Raw genomic sequence first — 23,452 nt, 5'->3', positions numbered from 1 at the left:
TTATAAAAAAGAAAACCTTATAGGTCCCAACAACAACAAAATACAAACAGTATTAGATACACTTAATATTAAAATAACTAGTTAGCAGTATTGTCACTAGGGGCTACCACATTGTCAAGAGCTACCTTAAAGCTTACCGAGGTTGTTAGGAAAGGCCAGGTGTGGCAGTTAACAAATATGTTGGAAAGTCCAGAATTTTTTTTTTCCTGAAAGGGCTAAAGATAGGTTAAACAGTATAAGTGTTTATCCTCTTTACACACCATTGCTGCCTTTAACCCAGAGCAGTACAGAGATCATGACGTAGAAATGTGTAAAACGGTACAAAGGTAATCATAAAAAGGGGAGAAACAAATACCACAGGGGTTCTCTATCCATACCTGCCCCCAGGGAGGAGATAATGACATGGACAGATTTCCCGCAGTGGAAGGGCCCAGAACCAAAGAGAAACTAAGAGCCATGAGCACCCCAGGCCTTTCCTGCAGGGCCCTGCCCTAGCCACGGCCCACCCTGCAGCCTCGCACCACCCACAGGCAAGTCTGGCCTGTTCCTGGCTGACCGCGGGAGGGGTCCGGCCAGGCAAGCTGTCAGCACACCTCTCATTTCCCCCGCTGGACGCTGCACCAAACCTGGACCCTTTAATATGGTCACACGGTCACTTCCAAGCCTTTGAAAAGTTTAGTAACAACCAACTTTTATTTGACGAGCAAAAAAAAAGAAAAAATCGCTAGTGAAATAAAATAAACAGGTAGGTTAGGGTATCCTTTAAATTACTGAGTACCCCAAGTTCAAAGGAAATTTTTTTAAAAAAGGCTCCCTCATAAATTCAAAGGGAGTAAAGCCCAGTGTTGACGACCAAATGTCTTCATTTCTAATTCTATCTTTCAAGAAACGTACGTTGCGCAAACATCCGTGATGAATGTGACTAATGACTCCTACTGTATATGTAAAATTGGAAACTCTGCTGGGGTGGCGGTTATGAGGTACAGCTGGTAACCAAAAGGTTGACAGTTCTAACTCACCAGGCACTCCGTGGGAACCCTATGGGGTCGCTCTATTCTGTCCTACAGGGTTGCTATGAGTCGGAACTGACTCATCGACAACGGTAGCTAGATATACATGTAAAATATACTGAAATGGCACCTGTTTATTTATAGTATATACGTATAAAACCCACTGCTGTCAAGTCAATTCCGACTTATAGCAACCCTAGAGGACAGAGTAGAGCAGGGTTTCCAAGGAGCACCTGATGGATGTGAACTGCCCAGCTTCTAGTTAGCAGCCAGAGTACTTAACCACTACGCCACCAGGGTTTCCTGTATATGTACATATATGTGTGTATATATATCTGTTGTTACTGTTGTTGGGTACCATCAAGTCAATGCCAACTCATAGTGACCCCATGTGACAAAGTAAAACTGCCCCACAGGGTTTCCTAGGATGTAATCTTTACTTAATCTTCATTCACTTTGGACATGTTTATCAGAATGGATCAGTCCCTGGAGAAGCACATCATGCTTGGTAAAGTGGAGGGCCAGTGGAAAAGAGGAAGACCCTCAATGAGATGGACTGACACAGTGGCTGTAACAAGGGGCTCAACTATAGCAACGATTGTGAGGATGGCACAGGACCATACAGTGCTTTGTTCTGTTGTACATACAGTTGCTATGAGTCGGAGCCAACTCGAGGGTGCCTAACAAGAACGATCTTTATGGGAGCAGGTCTTTCTCCTGCAAAGACGCTGGGTAGGTTTGAACCACCGACCTTTTTGGTTAACAGCTGGGCACTTAACCATTGTACCACCACCAAAAAGAAAAGTGTGTATATTGTTTGAAATAAACGATATGCAGTATGGCGAAAAACATTCAAATTTTATCGTATTTCTCTTCCGATTATTTGGAGAGAGAATTTTCCAAAGTTTTCTGGCCTCAGGAACAGGAATTTAAAGCCCTAAGGAAGAGCAGGGGCGTTCAGGCCAAACAATCCTGCAATCTGGCCCCACTCAGCGAATTTCTGGAAACTTTAACAAGACACACTTCCATCTGAACCCCATCTTTTTAAACTGTTAAATGAGGAAATAACGGCCCCTCCTCCTCAGGCTGTTGTGAGAACTGACAAGAACTGACTAAGCAAGTCGTAAGCTCCACGGTAGCACAGTGATTGGGAGCCATGGCTGCTAACCAAAAGGTCGGCAGTTCGAATGCACCAGGTACTCTTTGGAAACCGTATGGGGCAGTTTTACTCTGTCCTGTGGGGTTGCTACGAGTCAGAATCAACTGGACAGCAACAGGTCTGGGTTTGGATATACTCCACTAAAGGGGGCAGTAGTGCCTCAACGGTAGACTTCTCGCCTTCCGTGCAGGAGACCTGGGTTCGACTCCCGACCAATGCACTTCATGTGCCCCCACCACCCAGCTGTCAGTGGAGGCTTGTGTGTTACTGTGACGCTGAACAGGTTTCAGTGGCACTTCCAGACTGAGGTGGACGAGGAAGAAAGGCCTCTCGAATGACTTCCGAAAATCAGCCAATGAAAACCCTATGGGTCACAACGGTCCGATCCTCAACCAACCGCGCGGCTGGGGTGGGACAGGGCAGAGTTTCGTTCCATTGTGTAAGGGGTTGTGATGAGCGCGGTCCACTTGATGGCAGCTAACAACAACAACAAGCTTCAGTAAAGGGGTTTTCCTGAAGATGGCCCACTTGGAGCCTGCCTCCAGGATAAAGAAGAGAGCCCAGTACTGCTCTGCCCTCCCAGGAACACCCAGGAGCCCCAGAGGTTGTAAAACAGCCCCTCTTCCCAAGCAGACAGACACATAAACACATCGCCCAAATGGTGGCGCAGATGAAAGCAGTTTATAACGGAAACACAAACCCTTCACTGTGGGAGCATGTGGGGCTCCAGGGGCCACATAAAGTGGGGAGAACGTGTCTCCCTATGTCAACAGCTACTAAAAGAGAGCATAACAAACAGCTCCCTTCAATTACTCAACAGAAACTCTCAGGCATCTGTTAGGTTCAACGGCTTTCCAATTGGGCCAGAAATAGTTCTAAAACCGTTCATTCATACAAGCAGACTCAACTCAAGAGTCCTTGAGGGTAAACGATGACATTGTCTCACCAAGCTTCCTCTCGACAATGGCGAGGAGTTTAAATAAAACAAACATGTGTCTTTAAAAGACATACGGTATGATTACACTAACCTCGTAGCCCCCCACACACACACACACACACAAACACACATGCATGCACTGAACACCTATGGACTCCTTTGCGTACACAGATGGGAGAGGGGAGCGGAGAAGCTGGAATCTTGGTTTTCCCTCACCAAAAACTAATTGCCGTTGCGTCAACTCCGACTCATGGCGACCCCATGTGTGTCGCAGTAGAACTGTGCTCCACAGGGTTTTTAATGGCTGGCTTTTCAGAAGTAGATGATCAGGACTTTCTTCTAGAGGCACCTCTGGGTGGGCAGGAACTGCCAACCTTTCAGTTAGCAGCCGAGCTCTTCAGGTTTGCACCACCCAGCGAGTGTCATAACATGGGGATGTCAGCGCAGTGGCACACTGCAGCCTGGATTACATTTTCCTGCCAAATATGGTGCCAGGAGTGAGCCGAAAGTGGTTTAGAAGCGATCCAGGAAGGCTCCCCTGCTGGCCTGATTTAGCATTCCCTCTGCGTTGGTTCCTATTTATAATATTCTCCATTACCAATTGGAAAACAAAAGTCCTGAGGAGGCGCGCGTTGCCTTTTTGTGTTTCAAATGACAAAGGGACAAAGTAGGGGGACGTCCCCCCAGTGCGATGGCGGATGGGTGCAGAGGGGGCTGCATTCTGAAGCTTTGACACACAGTGAACGAACGAACGTCTGCTGAGAATCTGCACTGGGTCTCAGAACTTCTGCCTGTCTTTATAGAGGTGATCGGAGCACTGTGTGATGCTGCTTCCCCTGAGACTTTGGAGATGGCCAAGATTTACAGTTGATTAGCCTGCAGAGCTGAGTGGCCTTTTCTAAAGATTCTAGGAAGGGATTATGTCTGTGCCCAAAGAGGCCCGGAGAATAGAGAGCGCGGCTCGCGGGCCGTAATGTGAGTTCCCGGGACTCCAGTACACTGTGCTCAGCCAAGCAGATAAAGCAAAGCTAAAGAAGCATTTAGGGCTGCAGAATGCCAGCCTTAGTAAGTATCTTTTTGTGGAAGGATTTAGGAGGAGGGGAGGGTTACCCTCAGTGCAGGCATTATTTCCTTGTACAAAAAGGGAAAACGTGCATACAGTTGGGTGTAAAAAGCCAAAACGCTGGCCTCCCCGGCCCCTCCCCAGGAAAAGCTGCTGAACGCACGCTCCCAAACGTGAACGCATGAATCTTCACAGCTTAATGGTCCCCCGGCCATTGTGCAGCGTCTTGGGAAAGGCGGCCCATTCATCTGGACTGACCAAGTTCAACCTTTGAGCTGTGAGAACAGAACGCGGGGCCCGCAGCCATCAAAGGCCCACCTTCATCAGCGAGCGGAACTGGGACCACAGGGCCCGAGGCAGAGCGGGGCATTGGCCCTTCGCTCCCATCAAAGCTCCTGTGGAGGACATGAGAAGGGTCTGCGGGGCGGGGTCAGGCACACCTGCAGGCTTCCAGGCTCAGGAAGGGACCTCTGCCTGCTTAGCACAGGCTTGTCCCGGCCCTGGCGGCTGGCACACTTTTTCTTGTAAACAGTGTTCTGTAAGCAGAATGGGCACAAACAACATCACTTGTAATTAATTGAACTGGACACAATGCCTGCAACAATGGGTGCAAACATACAAACGATCCTAAAGATGACACAGGACTGAGCGATGTCTTAATCATTTTAAAGCAGGGTTTACTATGTGCCTAGAGATGCTCAAGGGATCTCCCTGACCATGTATCCTTTCCTTTAGGGTCTGTGTTAAATCTTTTGCTTGCTAACTGTCTTTGGATAGTCAAGTGTCACATCAGAAGTCAATTTTCACATATATACACACCACGGGTTCCCGTATTTATAGAGATGACCATTCAGCCAGAACAATGGATCAAACACAACAGTGATCACGAAGATGGCACAGGAGCAGGCAACGCTGTAAACGGGGCCTCCATGAGTTAGCCGACTTGATGACAACTAACACATATCATTTTATCAGGCAGAGTCCTGTGGTCCCATTTCTCCAACCGCCACGCAGTTTCTCCTGGTAAAATGCGGCGTTTTTCCCAACTTGCATATACGCATGCTTACGAACTGACCTACGGTACACGGAAAGCGGCATCTCTGTTCACACTCTGGCTCTTGTCATTTTACTGCCATTAAAGCAGCTGAAACCAGGCAGCTCGGCAACTCTCTCTCTCTGCTTAACACTTTCAGTAGCGACTCCCACAACCTAAGGCAGACTGAGAAGGCCCTTCTCAGAAATCAACATAAACATTTATCGTAAAAATTGCAGAGAGAAAAAAGAGAGAGAGAGAGAGAGGAAAGAAAGGCTTCACAAAGTGCACGCTTTGCCCTTTTTTCCATACAAATGGAAAATGAACTTCAGCACATTGATTGCTCTGCTCTGAAGAGGCCCAAGCGAGAGACGCTCTCTCTTCATTGTGTAGTTTTAGAGACAATTCTGTGACCTCTGCTCTTCATGGCTCAGGCTCTGTGGAGCGGAGGCCAAACCCCTTTGGCTCCTACGGCACACACGCATAAAGGCCCTTCGCCCTGGTCCACTCCCTCATTGCTCCCCAGAACACGTCTGTACTGCACTCACCCACCCCGGTTATCAGATTTCAAGTTCCGTGTGATGCCGTTATCCTTCCATCCCGGCGGGAGGACCTTCCGTGTCAATACAGATGTCACATCACCTATTCTTCCTTAACCATGAAATTGTGGAGGAAAGCATTCAGGACACTAAGCAACTCATCAGTGGGAAGTTTCAACCACAATATGCTGCCATTCTACTTATTTACTATTTAATGGATTTACGTCTTTATTCTTGGCCTTTCTTGTTCTTAAGAAGATCCAAGGCAATTTATAACCATTCATATGAAACAGCCAGAAAATAAGTATTATTAGGTAGGTGAGACAATGAGATAAAGGAAAATCAAAAATGGGGGTGGGGGAAAGGATAAAAAGGCATAAAAGCTAGTTCACAAAATAGATGCAATTAACTTGAGCCCAGTTGTTAAACCAGTTACCCACTGCTGTCGAGTTGACTCCGACTCGTCATGGCCCCATGTGTGTCAGAGCAGAACTGTGCTCCATAGGGTTTTCCGTGGTTGATTTTTTGGAAGTAGATTGCCAGGCCTTTCTTCTGAGGTGCCTCTGGTTGAACCTGAACCTCCAACCTTTTGGTTAGCAGCCCAGTGCATTAGCTGTTTGTACACCCTGGGATGCTGCCAAAGTCAGCCTGTTTTATTTATCTCTTAGCTTTCCAACAGCCGATTCTAAGAGGAAAACACTATCAGGAACAAAATCCATAGTATTGATGGGCTAAAAATCTACCAGTCTCTCCGGGAAGCACAATGAGTCCTGATAATGCACACGGAATGGATGTCTTCCCAAGTTTGCGCCTACGGAAGGCTGATGTAATAACAGAGCCGCGTCCTCAACAAGCTGCCCAGACGAGCCTCAACAGTTCGTTGGTGAGGTGGTTGCCGAGGATACTCCACACCGTATAGCAGCGGCACGGAGCAACCTGCGATTCAGCACAAGAGTTCTTTAAAGCGCTGTCTTGAGATGGCAAAGGTACATGGTTCAGCCCTGTAACCATGGCAAGGCTTCTGGAGAGCCTGGAAACCACCCCTCCGTCAGGCCCGTAGCAAAACATTGCTTCCCTCTGAGGGTTTTTGGTACCACGAGCAGGCAATGAGTTTGATCTTCCACTCCTTGGCAAGCCTGAGGGTGGGCAATTGTGTTGATGCTTCATTGTCATTTCATAGCCAGGAGGACTAACATCATTGTGAAAACTGAAATTCCTAGTGAGGACATCTGTCTGAATAAAAAGGCAACCCTGCCACTCCCTAGAAGCCCTGGTGGCACAAGGGCTAAGTGCTTGACTGCTATGAAAAGGCCAGAGGTTCAAACTCATCAGCCGCGCAGCAGGAGAAAGGCCTGGCCGTCTGCTGGTGTAAAGATTACAGCCTAGGAAACCCTATGGGGCAGTTCTGCTCCGTGACACACAGGGTCGCCGTGAGCTGCAATCAACTCGACGGCACCCAACGGTCACAACACCACCCCGGCCTAGGCACGCATCCAGGAAGCAAGGAGGGTACGTAACACATCCCCTCCGAGAAAAACTGATTTTCTCATCAAACCCAAAAGAAAATAGGAGATGCAAACTCAACAACATATCTCACACAGCTCAGTTGCAATAATTCTAGGCTTGAGAGGAGTTTAAAACATGCTCAGCTTAGCCATTAAACACACACACAGAGACACATACGCACATACATGTACACGCACACGTACACAAACACACATACATGCACACACACAGAGACACACGTATACAGGCACACATGCATAAGCACATACACAAATATGCATACACACGGACACACACGTGTGCTAACATACGCATGGCACACACACATGCACACACAGAGACACACATGTAACATGTATACAGGCACACATGCATAAGCACTATACAAATATGCATACACACAGACACACGTATGTGTGCTAACATATACATACATGCACACACACAAATATATGTACATGCATACATAGAGATGCACAGACACACACACACACACACACACCCCTTCAAATTACCCAAGGAACACCTAGCTTTGAGCAATGAATCTTACAAGGATGTTTCTGAAGCAAGCTAGTTGAAAAATGGATGCCCCAAGGTAGTTAAACGCGATTATTTATGGGATGAAAGAGGTCTTCCCATCTCACAGGTGAAAGGTAGGACACAGGGAGAAAGGAAAAGCATTTTAGTGTGCAGTCATTACTCTGCACCTCTTCTTTCAGGACAGTTCAAAACACCAAAACCAAACCCACTGCTGTCGAGTCGATTCCGACTCACAGCGACCCTATAGGACAGTGTAGAACTGCCCCATAGAGTTTCCAAGGAGCGCCTGGCAGATTTGAACTGGCAACCTCTTGGTTAGCAGCTGTAGCACTTAACCACTACACCACCAGGGCTTCCGGCCAGTTAGACAGCAAGAAATTGTCCGTGTTCACCCAGCAGGGCTAAAAGTAAAATTTATTTTCCTGCAAGTACTGCTCTTTTCAAAGCCTGTTGTTGTGGTTGGTGGCCACAGAGTTGGCTTCGACGCACAGTGACCCCGTGTACGACAGAATGAAATGTCCCCCAGTCCTGCACCATCTTCACAATCATTGGCATATTTAAGTTCAGTCAGGCTATAATGTGTTCCGAACCATAGGGTTTCCGTTGGCTAATTTTCGGAAGTAGGTCACCAAGCCTTTCTTCCTAGTCTGTCTTAGTCTGAAAGCTCCTCTGAAATCGGTCCACCTTGGGTGACCCTGCTGATATTTAAACACTGGTGGCGTAGCTTCCAGCATCCCGGCAACACGCCAGCCACCACAGCATGACAAACTGTCAAATGACTAATGGCTTTAAAAACAGAGAAATAATACCGAGAGTCTCCAAGGTAGACGGTGCACAAACATGAATCCCGTTTTCTAAGAGGAATCCCTGTGTGTAATTAGGTAGAATAAGTACCAAAAACTTGAACACCACACACAGGATTGCCTATGGGATGGGGTCAAAATTGAGAATACAGCAAAGTGGACGCTGACCGCCTAAACGGAAATGAGAATTCCCACCCTGGAGAGCATATTCGGGCTGCGTCTTCCACTGAGGAAGTCAGGCCACATAGCCTTTGAAGCCTGCACACTGGCCCACCCAGCTCTTGAAATCCAATGATGTCTGTCTTCTAAAATCTCCAGTAACATAGGTGCTGTTTGCGAGCCGAGGTCAAACCCCAACAGCTTCAAACAATCGGTGCTCATCGCTGCTCTGTGTGCCTTCTGATGGACACATTCCCACTTCAGAACATCTGTCAGGCAACAATGACCGTCGAATGCATCTGGACACAGGTGTTTCTCACGTGCTGCAGACCCGTTCCCTCCCGGAAGCCAGCCTAGGGACCCCTTCCTCAATGGTGAGCCAAAAAAACACCTTCGTCTGTATCTTCCTTCATCAGATGGTGGGAGAAATAAATCGTAACGGATTGGGAAAAGGACTTGGATAAAGACTTACACAGCGGTATTGGCTTTTTCTCCCCCTTCCCGTTTCTTGCCTTTGAAGCTTCCAGCAGGTGGAGGCGACTTTCCCACCCGTAAAACTGAGACGGAAAATCAGAAACACATTGCGCTATTAGCGTGTCACATATGGGACTTAAATTTCAATAAAAACCTGTTCTTTCCTTCCACGTTGATGTGCTGTGTGCTTAGCGGGAAGCTTTGCACAGTCTTTCGGCAGAGAGGCTAGTTTCTGGGCTAAAATAAAAAAACCTGCGATGTTCCAGTTACCACAGGCTAATGATCACCCCAGGAGCACTAATACGTGTGATAAAAGTTCTCAGCAGGAGGGCAGAACACACTTGCCCGAAGAATGTCAGGACTGGGGGGTGCTAGTCCTGGCACCCCTTCAATCTGCTTTCGATGCTGGAGGATGCTGGAGGCTCAAAGGAGAACCCAGTTCCCATCCCAGGAGTCTATGACAGGTGGAAGGGTCCAGCAAGTCTCTGAATGTTTACGTCCTTAACTTACACACCCACCGGCATTCTCCTGGAAGTGCAGAGCCAGCTGGAGTCCTGCAGCAGTTCCTCAGCAATGTCCTCGGGGCTGATTCCTCACCATTTAAGAAGTGCTGCTTTGGAACTCCATGTCTATTTGGCTACCCCGTTTGTAAGTTCCCTTTGGGGGCTGCTTCACATTCTCTCATTCTCCGACCCCCCCCTCCTTCTGCCTTTGCATCACAGATGATATCCATTTTAACGTTACGGTAGTGCAGCCACCATCAGCCTTCTGTCAGTCTGTGCTGCTGTGGTGGCTGGCATGTTGCTGTGATGCTGGAAGCTATGCCACCAAGTATCTCCAATACCAGCAGGGTCACCCACGGTGCACAGGTTTCAGCAGAGCTTCCAGACTAACACAGGCTAGGAAGAAAGGCCTGGAGATCTACTTCTGAAAATCAGCCAGTGAAAACACTACGGATCACAACTGAAGATTCTCTGATAGGGACATCTTCAAACATCTCTGACGCAGTGCTAAAAGATGAGCCCCCTAGGTTGGAAGACACTCCCAATACACAGTGGCCGCAACCATGGACTTGAGCAGACCCATGATTGCAAAGCCAGTGCAGGACCAGGCAACATCCCATTCCTTTGTACATGGGGTTGCCACCAGTTGGAAGCAGGGCGATGGCCACTAACAACGGCCACAGAGCAACGTTGGATGGAGTACTTTCAAATGCTGTTGGAACAGTAGCCATGACTTGGGTCTGCGGGTCATTCAAATTTCAACTGCATGTAGACTGTGAAGTTCAAGAGGGCTCCTTTAAGAGAGATTCCATGTCTCTCTCCATGTCACCAAGGCTGACCTGGTGGTCTCCGAGGTACTTGAAATCATGTGCTTTCATGGCGTGTTGGTATAGGACAGTCAGACAAATGGGTATCCGAGAATTGTTATTAAGGCACGCTAATGCAATATTGTACGTGTAGGCTTCTTCCTCAAGAGAACGCTTGCTGAACTTCCACAGACTCTTAATAATGTCTATACATTCAGTAGGCATTTTAACTCCACTCTGGAAACCCTGGTGGCTCAGCGGTTAACAGCTATGGCTGCTAACTAAAAGGTCAGCAGTTTGAATCCACCAGCTGCTCCTTGGAAATCCTACGGGGCAGATCTACTCTGTCCTATAAGGTCGCTATGAGTCAGAGTCAACTCAACAGCAATGGGTTAATGGTTTTGTTAACTGGTTTAAGAAAATAATAAAATACCAGCTGCCATTGATTCCAACTCATGGAGAGCCCATGTGTGTCAGAGTAGAACTGTGCTCCACAGGGTTTTCGATAGATGAGTTTTTGGAAGTAGATCACCAGGCCTTTCTTCTGACGTGCCTCTGGGTGGACTTGAACCACCAACCTTCCAGTTAGCAGCCAATAGTGTTAACCTTTGCACCAACCAGGGGCTCCAAGAAAATAACAGAATACTTCTCTCTCTTCTCTTCCCTGACCATCAAATCATATTTATTTTCTCCTGAGAAACACTCATGAGATCATTACTCATTGTAATAATGGCAGTGGTATCGGAAACAAAGGGGAATTAACTACACCATTTGAGAGGATTCCTTTAAGAAAACATCCCGTCCACTGCCACAAACCTGCACTTTCTGACAATCACTGTCAGAACGTGTTCATCCATGAAAGAGTTGGTAGCTCCCCGAAGACAAGAGATGCTTGATGCACGTTGACTTTGCTCTTGAAGTTGAATGGAGCCCTGGTAGCGCCGTGGTTAAGAGCTCAGCTGCCACCCAAAAGGTCAGCAGTTCAAATCAATCAGCTGCTCCTTGGAAACCCTATAGGGCAGTTCTATTCTGTCCTGTATGGTCATTATGGGTCGGAATTGACTCAATGGCATGGGTTTGGTTTATGGAGGGAAACCGTCAGTGAGATGGACTGACACAACCGCCACAAGCATGGGCTCAAACATACCAGCGACTGTGAAGACGGTGCAGGACTGCGCAGCGCTTGTTCTGTTGTGCACGGGGTCGCCATTAGCTGGAGGTAATGTGATGACAACTAACGACCACAGCGTACTATATAAGAGATCTGAAATCTTGATCCATTATTTATTAGAGACGCAAGGACATAAACACCGCTTCACTTTGGTTCTTGGGTACTAGGTCAGAGTGCACTGCTATGCCTGAGTTGAAGTGCGCATGAGCGAATACCTGAGTTTCCATTTTCCTCCTTATGGAATGTTTTCCTCGGGCTCTATGGATTTACAGGCATTACCACCTGAAACTCAGAAAGCATGGAACACAAAACAAAAGCCTTCAACAGTCACATGTGGTTTTGTTCCCGAGGTTTGACCCTTACGCAGTAGACTTCACTTCAGGTGTCCAATGAAGCCATCCAGACAGTTACGCAGCCCAAACCAATCTTCCTCACCTCTAAATTTGGCTCTGAGGACACCTTGGAAATTACTAAGACTCTGGGGTTGTAGCCCTTATAAGAACTCAACTCCTACTGAGATCAAAGCCCCATTCTATGGCACCTGGATTGGGCCCTAAATTACAGCTTTTCAACACATGTACTCAAAACCAAATGGAAAACAAAAGTCAGAGAGTGAGTTCCAGCACCCAAAGGGAGAAGGTGAGCATGTACGCGCCCAACAGAAACAGGGGCAGTTGCAAGGTTTCCAAAGCAACCCTTCAAAACAAATTTTTAAAGTAAAGGCGTAGCTCTCAAAAAATCCAAGTGAACATTCGAAGATTTAACTCATGAAATATGGAGGGAGCTAGTAATACCTTACAACCAATTTGAAGGAAAATTCCAGGAAAAATAAACATAAACGTGACTCTGTGCAGAAGGAAAAAAAGAAGGCGGTGATGAATTTGCACGTAGATGCAGAAACACTCTGTTCGCGGGGTAAGCATTGCTTGCATCCCATTGGACACAATTTGTTTGCATTTGCAAGGATGGGAATCATGCCTATTGCCACCAGCTTTCTATCACTTATGCAGCTGGAAACCAGCCCAAACAACAAACAGTGGGGATGATCCGGAGGGTGTACCAGGCCGGACACCCACAAATCTTTTCCTCTGCCCCTTCTGAAGCCTCTCAGAATTTTCCCTGACTCTAATAATTGCACTTTAATGCTGCATATTCTAAGATTAATGGGGGTTAATTTTGCTTTTTTATATTATTGTTTATCACTCACTCGTTCATCTAATCTTACAGATGGTCCACAAAGTTCCATGAATGAGTCAGAAGCTCCCCATTTTTGCTTGGTTTAAGGACATGGAGATATGACTTTGTACTGACCTTGGAAGGCAACTGTATAGTTCTGTTGAGTTTTGCATATGTGAATGCGATGCCATGGAACAGGCGTCAGAATACTCTGGCTGTGAGCCCAATCTGGTTGGCAACCTTTTTTTTTTTTCAGCTGGTGAGCTAAGAATGTTTTTCACATTTTTAAATGGTTGGGATAAAAATAAATTGTTTGGCTTGTGAAACTTCTATGAAATTCAAATTTTGGTGTCCACGGATGAAGTTTTATTGGCACACAGTCAGGCGCGTTCATTTACGTGTATGTCTATAGTGCTACAACAGCAGAGTTGAGTAGTTGCCATAGAGATGTTATGGGATGCAAAGCTGAAGATGTTTACTATCTGGCCCTCTAAAGAAATGGCTTGCTGACCTTTGGCATGCAACCCTGGGCTTAATGGAATGGTATTTGGAAAAGAGAAGCCACTAAGAGAAACAGGTACCCTTAACAACGCCAGAGGGTTCACTAACATATCCTGACTTCTGCTCTGTGACTAAGTACCAGGGTATCTTACCATTCAATCAAGTCTCCTGCCAAACGCTCCAAAATCATTCCTAAATTGGGCTTTATTGAGCTTATGTGCAAGGGAAGTACCAAGTCCAGCAATAAGCCCTTCCTCCAAGTCTAAGGGAGGTTGCCTTGGGCATGTTTTGTCATTGCTTTGGGCCCCAGATTCTTCAACTATACAATGAAAGAGTGGCACTGGGTTATGTGCTGTCTTTCTACCTTCAGCACCCTCTCTTCACCCTGCCTCCACAGTACTCCCATTGCCCTGTGTCACCCATGTTCCCTCCCCAGGGGCCACCTCACTCTTCCCCTAGTCCTAAGGTTTCAGCACCCTCTCTTCACCCTGCCTCCACAGTACTCCCATTGCCCTGTGTCACCCATGTTCCCTCCCCAGGGGCCACCTCACTCTTCCCCTAGTCCTAAGGTTTCAGCACCCTCTCTTCACCCTGCCTCCACAGTACTCCCATTGCCCTGTGTCACCCATGTTCCCTCCCCAGCGGCCACCTCACTCTTCCCCTAGTCCTAAGGTCCACATGGAGCCCCCGTGTGGTACGGATGGTTAATGTTCTAGGCTGATAACTGAAAGGTTGGAGGTTCAAGTCCATTCAGGAAAAAAAAAAAAAAAAAAAACCTGTTTCTGTCGAATAGATTCCGACTCATAGCAACCCTATTGGACAGAGAAGCACTGCCCTATAGAGTTACCAAGGAGTGTCCCGTGGATTCAAACTGCGGACCTTTTGGTTGGCAGCCACAGCTCTTAACCACTACGCCAGTAGGGTTTCCAGCCCATCCAGAGGCACCTTGGAATAAAGGCCTGGTGATCTACTTCCAAAAAATCAGCCATTGAAGACCCTATGGAGCACAGTTCTACTCTGACACTCATGGAGCTGCCAGCAGTCAGAGCTGACAGCAAGTGGTTGGTAAGGTCTCTATGAATCAGAACAAAATACTGTGCCACGACTGACGATCGCGAAGGTGGTATATGACGGGGCAACGCTACGTTCTGTCATACACAGATTTGCCATGAGCTGGAGCCAACTTGATGCAATGGACAACAATAACTTGCACACATTGGTGTCTCTCTTTACACTACACTACACTACACTACACTACATCTCTCTCTCTTAGGCAAACACTTCCATTGGAATGTGTATCAAATAGGTTTGGGGACAGGAAACCTGAGCGTCAGGATACTGAGCAGAAGCTGAAAGGGGCGTGGCCACGTGGATATTCACCAATGGGTGGGATGAGTGCAGAGAAATAGCAAAAAGGGAAAAGAACTTGAACGGGAAAGAGATGTGAGGCCAGCAAAGAGACAAGCAGAGATAGGTCCTAAAAGCGCAGGAGTACTCTTACAGGCGATGGAAGATGAGAAGGTGGTCGTGGGCCATCCTCACGGTCTCGGAGACTCATAAAAGAGACTGCATGGATTTTGTAAATGGGATGAAGTACGAGCAGCTGGTGCTTTGCTCAGCAAGTTAAAAAGGAAGAGCAAATACCAAGCTATCTGCAAAAATTGGTACCTGGGCTAAATGTCAGTCTAGGACGATTAAGGGCAAACCTTTTAAGTATAGATAGATCTCCACTAAAAAACCGCCTTTAGAATATTTTTAGTAGTTCAATCTTGTTGCGTGCCGTCATGTAGACTCTGGCTCAGCGACTTCAGTTTTAGCAGTAACTAGAGTTGCTGTTGTTGGGTGCCGCTGAGTTGATTCCAACTCATGGCGACCCTGTGTGTTACAGAGTAGAACCGCTCCACAGAGTTTTCTTGGCTGTGATCTTAACAGAAGCGGATGGCCAGGCCTTTTTTTCTGCCGTACCAATGAACTGCCAATGTTTGGGTTTGCAGTCAAGCACAAACCATTTGTGCCACCTAGGAACCTTAACTAAATAAGAGGGAAATTTGTTCCTATTTGAGAAAGTAAAAATACGCCTTCTACATAAAATGCTGATTTAAGTATGTGAAACCTAGCACAGGGGAAAGCAGCAGGCTTCCCTAGTGAATAGCAAAAATCCGTCCTAAGTTATAGACATGCAAGACCAACTTATATACTACTTTTTCCTCCAGGTAATGCGGTAACGATGTACTTTCTGGTAGAAGAAAGATGTACAGGTTTTATTCAGTCATTCATCACAAATATTTGATGAACAACTGCTATGCGCCAAATACCCTTCTAGGCTCCGAGGGTACCACAGTGAACAACGAGGACAGAGCCCATGCATCCGAGACGCTACTCTCTGGTGCAGGAGACTGACGGTAAGCAGATGAGGGAGTAACGTACAATGGCACATCAGGGCATGGTGTGCACAACCAGCTAATGGGTGATGGAAGGGCACGGTGTGCACAACCAGCTAATGGGTGAGGAGAGGGGTCAGCTAGGTGCCTCTCTGGGGAAGGAGTGTTGCCGGCGGCTGGCAGAGCAACCTTGACAGAGTAGAAGGAGATAGAGCTGGAGACAGAGGCAAGGGCAGCCACGAGAGGCCCATCGGGACGATCGGACTTTGGGTTTTCGTCTGAACGAGGTGGGACACCGTCTTGTGGCTTGAGTCAGACAGCAGCATGAGTCGATGTGTACTTTCTAGGGCCTCCTGCAGCCACGTGGAGACGAGATGGTTTGGAGCAAGAGTGGAAGCTGGGAGGCCCATCAGGACATTCCTGGATTGGTCCAGGCTAGAGGTGATGGCAGGTCAGACAACCGAGGGCAGTGAAATGGGAAGAAGAGGGCTGACGGGCATAGCAGACGGCGCCTGGAGATGATAAGGAAGTCTGTGGCTTCTGTTATGTAAACCTCATCTTAAAGTACATAGTCACAAAACAGTATCATTGGCCTCGCTCCTGAGTATTTGTACTCTTCTGCCCCAGTATTTGTTCAAAGTGGTTTTTAAAGTTGCTGATCACAACGGAAGACAACCGAGGGGACGGTAATGCAAACACTAGTCCTCCCCGACGGATCTGCTAAGGATTCCAGAACCATTATCAGATCTGGTGGTGGTGGTGTTGTTAGCCATCATCGGGTCGGCTCTGACGCATGCTGACCTCATGTACAGGACAAAACGTTGTCTGGTCCTGTGTCACGCTCATCACCACTGGCATGTTTGAGTCCATCGTTGCAGCCAGTGTGTCAATCCATTTCACCAAGGGTCTCCCTGGCCCTTGCTGGCCCTCTGCTTCACCAAATACAATGTCCTCTTCCAGTGATTGATCCCTCCTGATGATGTGTCCAAAACAAGTGAATCGACAGTGTTCTTTTTCAACCCATAGGGTTTTCACTGGCTAATTTTCAGAAGTAGATTGCCAGGCCTTTCTTCCTAGTCCGTCTTAGTCTGGAAGTTCTGTTGAAGCCTGTCCACCCCACCAGTATTTGAAATACCAGTGGTATACCTTCCAGCATCACAGCAACACACAAGCCACCAAAGTAGGACAAATTGACAGACGGGTGGTAGATCGAATATGCACGTGCCCAAATCTCCCCATCTGTAAAATGGAGTTACTGTCTCTTCCCAGGAACCTTGTTAATCTAAGGATTAAGACGGAAAGTGTACATTGTGCTTCACGAAGCTCAAAAGAAATGCAAACTATAGTTATCTCAGTGTACCCAGCTGTGATAACACCCAAAGGAGATAAACTCTGATTAACATGTAACATTCATTCTCAAGAGGCCAGACTGAAGACAACCCCTACAATTATGTCAGCTTACTAATATATTCTACGGCGTTTTTTGGAGTGAGCTGTGATGTATTGACTCGTCCTTGCTCTCAGGTAAAAGGAATCGATTTCTTTTCTCGTGAAATTCAACGTCTGTCCTTGTCATCCTTGATCACTCACTTATAAAATACGATTTAGGAGACTGTAATCTCTGCAGGTGTAATCTGCTTCCATTAGGATGTGAAAAAAAAATAGTTCAAATGAACCTCTTCTGTTCAAATGGCTTTTAAGTCTATGAAAAGAATTTGTTTCTTGACGAGAAAAGGAGAAACAAACAAACAAAAGCCAGTTGCTGTTGTGTTCCAGCTCACGGCGACCCCATGTGTGTTAGAGTAGAACTGTGCTCCGTTGCATTTTCACAGCTGTGACCCTTCAGAAGCAGATTGCCAGGCCTTTCTTCCGAGGCACCTCTGGGTACACTCAAACCATCAAGCTTTTGGTTAGCAAACAAGGGCCTAACCCTTGAACTGATATAACAAAGCATCCATGTAATACACAACGGATGAAAAGTACTACTTATGAAATTCAGTTGGCCTCACAGCATTATTTTTTTAATATAATCAGAGAGATTTGCCTGCAATGATTTCATAAACGAGTCACCTAAAACTTCAGTTGAGAAACAATTAACATAATAGATACCAGTGTCTTAACAGCAAAAATGTTTATATGTTATCATGTAAAAAATCGGATCAAAGGATAGTCAAACAGACATTTCATTTCTGCCCCAGGTCAGGAGGTAAGCAAAGCTGGTCTTTACCAAATTACTTCAAATTCACATAAGAATTGTGCTCTATTTTTAATAACACTCGTGTGTATTAAATGACATAATGTGGGCAGGACTGCAGGAATGCATCATTCTAATGGAGTTTTCTGCTTATGAATATTACTCTACACTCAGTTATTTTGAGATAATGTGTCTGAAAGGCCTTTCAAGATAATGATGCTCTTCATAAATGTCCAATTTCAATAATACTACAAATTCCTCAGATACAATTTTGGTTATAAAAGAATACTGTACATTCAAGCCTATTAGTAAGGTCCAGGAAATAAATCTCATTAAATGCCATTATGATACCAAAAGTTGCTGTAGTATTTTACCAAGCTTTGTAAATTGTATTAATTCGTGTATGTAATCTGATTATGAGACCTATCTCCCAACTACAGCTAAAGTACTATCTCGTATAAACTATATAAATGAGTAAAACGACAGTTTAGAAAAAGTTTTGCCACAAGAAACACTCAAAAATAAAAATCAAACTATTTAATTTTTATTATTGTGTACCGTCAAGTGAATATGGACTCAGAGAGACCCTGTAGGGCGGAGTAGAACTGCCCCATGGGGTTTTCTAGGCTGTAATCTTTACAGGAGCAGATCGCCAGGTCTTTTCTCCCGAGGAGTGGCTGGTGGGTTGAATGGCTGACCTACTGATCAGCAGCCAAGCCGTTAACTATGACATCACCAAGGCTCCTCGACTGTTTATTTGAGAACCAAATTATTTACCGGCAATTCCTACAAACAAGCTAAAACCACAAAATAAGTTACATGTAACTAGGCTGCATTCAGTCTTCTGGTCTAACAGAAAGATAGCTTTATCCTCCAAAAAATGATTTAAAAAGTACAAAATAAACAGAAAAAATAGGCTATTTGTAGAAATACTGGGTTGTTGGTTATACGAATCTACACATATAATAAAACGGAGCAGAACTGTAAACACACACTGTACCAATGACAACTTTCTGGTCTTGGCGTTGTTCTGTAATTCCGTAAAACGGAACCACGGGTGGAAACTGAGTGAAAGGTACAGGGAACTTCTCTGCACGATCTTTACAGCTTCCTGTGAATCTATAACACTTCAAAATAAAAATATTTTTGAAAATATTGATACACACGTACGAAACATACCTTAGCACACTGCTTGTGATTCTGGCACCAAACCAGGGAACCATTATTCTGCAAAACACAAACACAAGAAGAAACATTGACTCATGAAATATTTTTCTAACTCAAAAAATTATATATACACACGCACACGTATGTCTGTGTGCATGTGAGTATGATTTTTAACTCTTTGCATTAACAGAAAGCCAATCTTGCCATCCCTGATAGGGTTAAAATAGAAAAGTTAATTCTGACTGAAATGTAACCGCTATTCCGCCGTTGACTTCATGATGTTAGCAAAGGCACAGAGAACGACAGAGATCCCCAGCTGCCTCCAAAGGGGAAACGTCCACGCCGGCTCTCACGGGGTGCAGAGAAGTGCGATGCCCACTAGCCAGCAAAGACACACGGGGAGCAGTCTGGGTAAACTCACAAGTTGGGCATCCTGGAGGTCCTTGACTCAACCAACACACAGTGACAAGACGCTGAGCTCGGGAGTCAGACCCCAAGTGTGAAGCCTGGACTTGTGACTATGGACGAGTACTTAATCTCCCTGTGCCTCGGTCTGTCCCTCTGTAAAATGCACACATCAGTACCTGCTGCATGAGTCCTCAGGAGGACTAAATGAAATAAAGCAGGTTCTCATGGACCAAACTGCATCCCCTCAACGCAGCTGTAAATCCTAACTCCTGCCCCTGCGGTTACAATCCCATTTGGGAACGGGACTTTCTCTGTTACGTGAATGACGCAGCATTAGTGTAGGGTGTGTCTTAAATCAATCTCTTTTGAGGTACAGAAGGGCACATTAAGCAAGCAAGCAAGCAAAGATGGTGGACGACAGATGCCACGCCACCTGAGATCGCCAAGGAACCAGGAAACAGACGCTCAAAAGAGACAAGGACCTTCCTCCAGAGCCGACAGAGAGAGAGCCCTCCCCTAGAGCCGGCGCCCTGAATTCGGACTTCCAGCCTCCTAAACTGTGAGAAAATGAAGTTCTGTTTGTTGAAGCCACCTCCACGTGGTATTTCTGTTACAGCAGCACTAGGTAACTAAGACGCAGGCAAACCACTTAGCATGGAGTCTGCCATGCGCTCAGTAGATAACAAGGACCTCGGCTATGATGTACGATCCTGAACACCAGCATTGCTGCTGGGGGGCCTCCGACTCCACACGACTAAAATGCTGGTCACGGTTTTTCCTCTGGTTGTGGTATTTTAAATCATATAGGATGCAGTCCTCGGTAGAGCTAATGGAAAGCATCACGCAATAAACTAGATGCTCTGGCCCCCAGTTCTCTGAACTTCAAGGTTGCAGATGAAACAAAGTAGCCTGTCTCCTGTCTGAACCTCTGAAATTTAATTATTTAAGAACAGCAGCAGGGGTAGAGCAGTATCACATTCACCTGTGGTGTTGAGAAAATAAAACTGAGCCAACACTGTATCTTTTAAAAATGTAAAAGATATATTTAAAAATATTTTTGTAATGGGTTTACTGATAATAACTCACGTGCCATAAAATTCACTTAAAGTGTACTATCCAAGGGTCCTCGGTATATTCACAAGGTGGTGGCACCACTCTAGAAACGGACCTCATACCACCCACCTCCTCCCCCAGCCCCTACAACCACTCATCTGCTCTCTGACTCTATGGATTTGCTATTCGGTATAAACACAGATAGCTCTCATCGGTTCTATTCTCACAACTCCATCATAAGTTGGTTCTGATTTAAATCGAATACCTCATTTTTTTTTCTAGTTTTCATTATTATTGCCTTTTATAATAAGTATCTTTATAAATTCAATCTTTATTTGTCTTTGGGGGTTGGAAACATATATAAACTTACAGATATATTTTAAATCATACATACATACATCAACGCATACACAGATCATAAAAATTCACTGGAATGAAGAAGAAGAGTTGGACGACACCGGCATTTTGTCAGCTGTGGTGATAACTCCACTTACGGAAGGTTCTGGATTACACGGTTTCTCCCTGGGAATGGGGACGGCGTTTCTAGTCAGAAAACCAGTGAGAGTTGTCTGTATGCTCCTTTTCTTTTATTCTTCACGTATTTCACAGACATCTCACTGCTTCCTGATCCTGCCTATCGACTTCAGTAAAGCGATCGGTGTTTGGGTCCATGTTTTCAAGCAACAGAAGTCCCTGATTTAGCTTAGAAAACTAAATCTATATGGCAGTAGTGTTAAGGACAGTATCATAAAATGGAACACCTGCGAGTGAACATCTGAGAGTGGTAACAGCAGCAAGTTACACACTCCAGCACCATATCAGTACGTATTACCAATGGTAACGTGTACGAAAGAAAAAAAGGACAGTCGTAAGTGCAGTTTGCCCGAACTTGGTTATGTCGCAAGTATGGGGCTATCTGTACCATCATACAACACATGGTCTTTGGTGTCTGGCTTTTTTCACTCACAATATCTTCAAAGTTCACCCATATTTTAGCACGTATCAGTACCTCACTCCTTCTTATTGCAAAATGCCACCGTATGGAGACACCACATTTTGTTTATCCATTCACAAGAGCAAATATCTTAATTTGGTAAACACCACTGAATAAAATTTCAATCCTAAGGCCCACTTTCCTGCGGCCCTCACCTTCTTTCGCAGCCTGACTCCCAGTAATACCTACACCTTCCTACAGTTTGAACCACTCTGGTCTCTACCTACCTGAGCTCCACTCACCCCACACCTGGCCTGGAATCTCTCCCTACATATCAACGTTCATCACCCAGATCACTGGGGATGGAAGCTGAAGAAGAACATGAACAGCCTGGATTGAAGCTAAATATGACTTCTGGCAACGCTTAAGTCAGAGAAATAACTAGACTAGGCAGAGGCCACACTGGAAGAATGCCAGGCTTGGTTTAATAACTGGAAATCAAGGTGTCAGAAGAAACAGGCATTACCTGCAGACTGATATTTTAAACAAAGAATCCTTGGTTTGGTGACTGTCTTAGTTTCTACAGCTGCTATAACAAGAAATACCACAAATGGGTGGCTTTAACCAAGAAATTTAATTTTTCACAGTTGAGGAGGCTACAAGCCTGAATTCAGGGTACCTGTGGGCTCTGGGGGAGTGGTCCTTGTCTCTTTTCAGCTCTTGTTCCAAGGTCCCTTGGCCATCATCACGGGGTATGAATCTCTCCCTTTGTGTTCCCTTCTCCAGGCCTAATCTGCTTTTTTATGTCTCAAAGGTGATGGGCTTAAAACACACCCTACAGTGTTATGCCTCATTAACATAAGAAGGAAGGTGCTATTCCCAAACGGGATTCCATCCACAGGTATAGGACTTTAGGATTTCAACACAATTCAATCACTCACAGACTACAAGTTCACAGGGGTTCACGCAGAGTGCGGTGTGGCAAGAACACGGTCCTGACTGCAAAGGGGCAGTGGGGAGCAGACACTGAAGAGGGGGCCCTGCAGAAGCTGGGGGGCAGACACTGAGGACGGGACCCTGGGGAAGCTGGGGGCAGCGGGGAGCAGACACTGAGGAGCGGACCATGCACAAGCTGGGGGCCGGGTTGAGACGGCACTCGTGGCACTTCCTAACTGGTGACCACTGTGAACATCCCGGGGGGCCAAGGGGTGTCTCCCCTCCTTGGATGCTGTAGGTTTGGCTCCTGCAGGCCTTCCGGGGCCCAGGTCTGTCCACGAACGTTCTGCCCCCACCTTCACCTTCCATGCCCATGCCCAGTACTAACAACGCAAAGCTCTGAGCTCCTTCTAAAGAGGCCCTGGCCCCACAGACTCTGTCTCATGGAGAGGGTCCGACAGAGGACAGCAGGGCACGGCCCTTTGAAGCCTGAGGCCTGAGGCAGGGGCCTGTCCTGCCTGGTTTGAGGGAGATGACCCAACTCTCTTGAAGCACCAACCTGAGCACCACTGCACCATTTACCCATTTTACAGGTAAGAAAACTGAGTCACAGAAGCCAAGTAAAATGTTACAGCCAGAAGGCCAGTGATGTGACAAGATCACTGGGTGAACCGCAGTTAAACAGAAGGGTCATGTCTGCACTGGGCATTGAAGGAACATTCAGGTTCATCATCTGGGAAGGAAACCACAAATGGATCCAGGGCAGTCCTGGGTGCCTTATGTTGAGGATAGAGCAGAGCAGTTTGATGGGCTGGAGCCGAGGAGCGATGAATAAGCGGATAGAAAGCAGGTTACAGGGGATTTGGGGCTATCTCTGGAATTAAAATGCATTATTTAGTAAATGTCAGAGGTTTAAAAAGAAAAGTCGGGAGGTTAGAGAAGTCCTGTGCAAGGCCCGCCTTGTTAGCTCTCAGCCCTTCTTTCGCTTTAGGGAAAATA

At 46.2% G+C, this 23,452-nt stretch overlaps 1 protein-coding gene across 1 annotated transcript in view; it reads right to left on the bottom strand.

Moving 5' to 3' along the window:
* The window catches only part of LOC100661859 (anosmin-1), a 156,276-nt gene extending 136,561 nt beyond the window's left edge, over nt 1-19,715 (bottom strand). The window contains exons 1-2 of the mRNA XM_010600200.3: nt 19,707-19,715; nt 19,135-19,182 (exon numbers count right to left, since the gene is read on the bottom strand). Coding sequence (XP_010598502.2) covers nt 19,135-19,182; nt 19,707-19,715 — 57 coding nt within the window. The remainder of the gene's footprint in view (nt 1-19,134; nt 19,183-19,706) is intronic.
* Between the last annotated feature and the right edge of the window lie 3,737 nt (nt 19,716-23,452).

This window comes from Loxodonta africana, chromosome Y, assembly GCF_030014295.1.
Source record: "Loxodonta africana isolate mLoxAfr1 chromosome Y, mLoxAfr1.hap2, whole genome shotgun sequence".
NCBI classification, from domain to species: Eukaryota; Metazoa; Chordata; class Mammalia; order Proboscidea; family Elephantidae; genus Loxodonta; species Loxodonta africana.
Note: the sequence above shows the minus strand (reverse complement) of the source record. Positions and strands in the feature narration are given on the sequence as shown.